This window comes from Condylura cristata, unplaced genomic scaffold (genome assembly GCF_000260355.1).
Source record: "Condylura cristata isolate star-nosed mole 26May11 unplaced genomic scaffold, ConCri1.0 scaffold00011, whole genome shotgun sequence".
In the NCBI taxonomy this organism is placed as follows: Eukaryota; Metazoa; Chordata; class Mammalia; order Eulipotyphla; family Talpidae; genus Condylura; species Condylura cristata.
The window spans coordinates 54,240,811-54,244,284 of record NW_004567112.1 but is presented as its reverse complement, the minus strand read 5'-3'; the positions used below and the strand labels follow the sequence as shown (position 1 = coordinate 54,244,284).

The window sequence follows — 3,474 nt, the reverse complement described above, 5'->3', positions numbered from 1 at the left end:
TTCCCAAAGACTGGTATTGGCTGAGCTTCCCTGGGATGAGTGAGCATTCAGAAGAGGAAGCTCAGGTTTCCAGTACTGGTCAGCACCTGAAAATGCTGACGTTGTTGGTGACATGCGCTCTGGGCTCTGCAGAGTCTGCTGGCAGATTGAGGGATTGATTAGATTTTTCTTTAGGGATTCGGGTCTGAGGAGGATGGTGGGACTCTTACCTGGCCTGAGTGGTGAAGGAGGCCCAGCCCAGACACAGGGACCAAGGGTCAGCTGAGCTGCCTTTGGCTTACCCAGGTGGATCACAGCCAGGACCCATAGAATTCGCACAGCAAAACACCCTTCTCAACAAGTTATCTCTTACAGCTGATAATATTTAAGGTTATTGTTTTGTTATATTTTGTTTAGAAACTCAGCATACTTCTTTGTGTTGAGTTGTCATCTGACATTTCCTGATAGAGCAAATCTTACTGATTTCATGAATGAAAAGCCTAGGGACAATGAAGAAAACAGGAAAAAGATCCAGACTTTATTTTGATAACTGGGGAAACAAACGATAGGAAAAAACCACTGGGATTAAAGAAAATTATACAGCTCCTCCAATACAGAGTACCACAGTTCTTTACGAATTGGCTTGCATAATATCAATGATATCATGATAAACTTTTTGATAGACATCTAATCCAAACAAAAAGTCTAGATGATTGTAGTAAGAAATAGTTTTGTGGTAAATGGACTTTGTGATTTCAGAAAGTAAAATTCTGACATCGTCAGGATCAGCCAAGTAGTCATTTTTACCACTCCAAGTAGCAGTTGGCACATTCATTTTTGACACATTGTACACTGGAGATTCTTTCTAAATATAAAAGGATAAAAATATGTGTTTTCATGGGAGAATAATACAGCAACAATATCACTCACCAATTCTTTAAAGATTAAGGAGTATTTATTTCATATCCAAAAGGGCAGGCTTATTAATAAAGGGAGGAAAGGGTAAGAATTATTTGCACAGACACTAGCAGGGAGAAAGAGCTCCCCAAGAAAGGGACAGGTCTGCTAAAAGAGAGGTCTGCATAGTTGCAGGCGGGCAATCTTCGCACGAGCTGCCTCTGCTGCCCTGCAAAGGGAAAGAGTTGGCGAAGACAAACACCTGTGTAGGCACAGGTGGGCACAAGGACTGCTACCAAGTACTATTAAAATAAGCTACATCTGAATTAGGTATTGCTATGGAAACAGTATAAAAAGACAACTATTATAATTTTTTTCTTAGAAATCATTTATAAATCAAACCTAGACAGTTTGCTCAAAATCAAGAGTATGAAGACATTTCATGGAGGTAATGGAAGTTTTATTTATTTATATGGTAGTTTATAATGGTAGTTTATTTATAATGGAAGTTTTATTATATAAGCATGAAAAATTTAACTAAAATTTGCTATGGCTTTATAACTATTAGTATGTTTTATCAGTAAATGATAAGTATGTCAGTTAAAATCAACTCTGATTTTATTGAATTTGATTTTTAGATTTTACTTCAGAATTTTACAAGAGCAAGTCACATCAGGCAGGAGTTAAGCTGATGCTGAAAAGTCTGGTGGAAAAGCATGAATTTCAAAGTAGACAGACTTCAGCGTGGGTTCTATTCCTTTAAGACTTCTATCATTATCTCATACAATTTTTACCACAATTAACTTCTATTTTATTTTAATTACTGTATATGCTTTCCTTCCCAAACATAATAATAGTTTTAGGATAGCACACTATATTGCATATTTATATTTTATTTTTAAAAAGTATGGAACTATGCATATTATAGCATTTTTCCTTTTGAACAACGATGAATTATTCTACTGCCTGACACTTTTTCTAGACTTAGCCAAGGTAATTGTTGTTAAAAAAAAAGTTGGCCCTCCCTTGTGGCGCAGCCGGTTAAAGCACAGCACTGAGAATCTAAAGCTGCTTCCCCATGAGTTCGATTCCTGCCTGCCCTGGAGGTGACCACATGGTATGGCAGACCTCTCCTGACCCACCCACTGCTCCCCTCAGCAGTGCACTTCATCGATCTGCCTGTTCTGTTCCTGCTCTGTCTCTGGTGAAGCCTCTCGCCGCCCCTGAGCCTCTGGCCTATACCCTGGTTCTGTATGCACAAATAAATAAATCTTTAAAAAAAAAAAAAGTTAACAGGGAAAAGCCATTTGATAGGCTCTAACAATAAGGAGCCTAGTCAAGGTGATCTTCATCAGCTGGTCCTTCCCCTTTGTTTCTTAGGCTTTAAAGATGAGACTTAATCTGTAGTAAAATCATATGAACCTACTAGGAAAATAACTTTTAGTTTATACCTAGCTATTTACCTGATTATAATGAAGCAAGTTCTGAGCAGGACTTCCCCAGTCAAAAGCTTTCAGTTGATCAGAATTAAAAAGCTGAAAAAAAAATTAAAATGTAAGACTGTACACCTTTGTCCATCACAATGCAGCTGATAGGAGAGAGGAGTAGATGTACATAATGCGCATGTCTCTTTGTCCTGGGTTTTCTGGAGGCATGGGTGGGTTTCTTTGTTGCTCACCTTTTGATAAGTTAAGAAAAGGTGATGTGTATGTGTGTGTGTGTGTGTATGTGTGTGTATAGCTTATAAATAAGAAAAACAGTATTTGTAGCAAAATACTCATAGATGGTGTGATTTTTATTTTTCCTTCATGATTTTGCATTATTTTCTTTGTCTCTACATCAGAATGACTGATTAAAGCAAATAATTCCTTAATACTTGTTAAATGAACAAATACAATCCACATATTATAAGTAATTAGGACACTTACATATTAACATTTGAAACACATTCAGAAACAACTTCTCATCACATTTGTAAAAATGAAAATGTGAATGAAATTTTAATTTAGCTTAAATATCCCTTTAAGTACAATTTAGTTTTGCAAAAGTCTTTCAAGGCTTACTGAAAGTGCAGGATTTACTGAAGAGAACATATCTATATAGTCACTGACTGTCAAAGTCTAATTTCTCATAATTTCTGAAAAGAAAAAGTACCCCTCAAGACAAAGAATTCATTTTAAAATCTACTATACATTTAAACATGTACAAATGTATACATTTTGTAAATTTAAAACATTCTCATATTTCTATAAATATGTATGAAAAGAACTTCTTACTATCTTAAGAAACAGCTCTAAGTGTACTTACTTTTGACCCAAACTATGATTCAACCTATTCTTTAGTAGAATACTCTGTAGGCAAAATATTTGTCTAAATTTTTACTTTATATATTACAGAAGTTAGTGGTGCAAATCACAAAAATTTAAAGAATGCTATGGCATATGTTTATTAATCAGTATGATTCAACTATAAAGACAAGTCACTCTAAGATTGATAATTTACTATGTTGCCAACTCAGCTATCAGTTAAAATTTTCAAACCAATTTCCTTAGGATGTCCACAAAAATTTATTTCAATATTATTTTTCAAAATATATTT

The 3,474-nt window shown here is 35.1% G+C and overlaps 1 protein-coding gene across 1 annotated transcript in view; it reads right to left on the bottom strand.

Moving 5' to 3' along the window:
- Positions 1-610: 610 nt before the first annotated feature.
- The window catches only part of LIPJ (lipase, family member J), a 23,737-nt gene continuing 20,873 nt past the window's right edge, over positions 611-3,474 (bottom strand). The window contains exons 7-9 of the mRNA XM_004681083.2: positions 2,917-2,971; positions 2,340-2,421; positions 611-844 (exon numbers count right to left, since the gene is read on the bottom strand). Of these exons, the coding sequence (XP_004681140.1) occupies positions 611-844; positions 2,340-2,421; positions 2,917-2,971 (371 nt within the window). The remainder of the gene's footprint in view (positions 845-2,339; positions 2,422-2,916; positions 2,972-3,474) is intronic.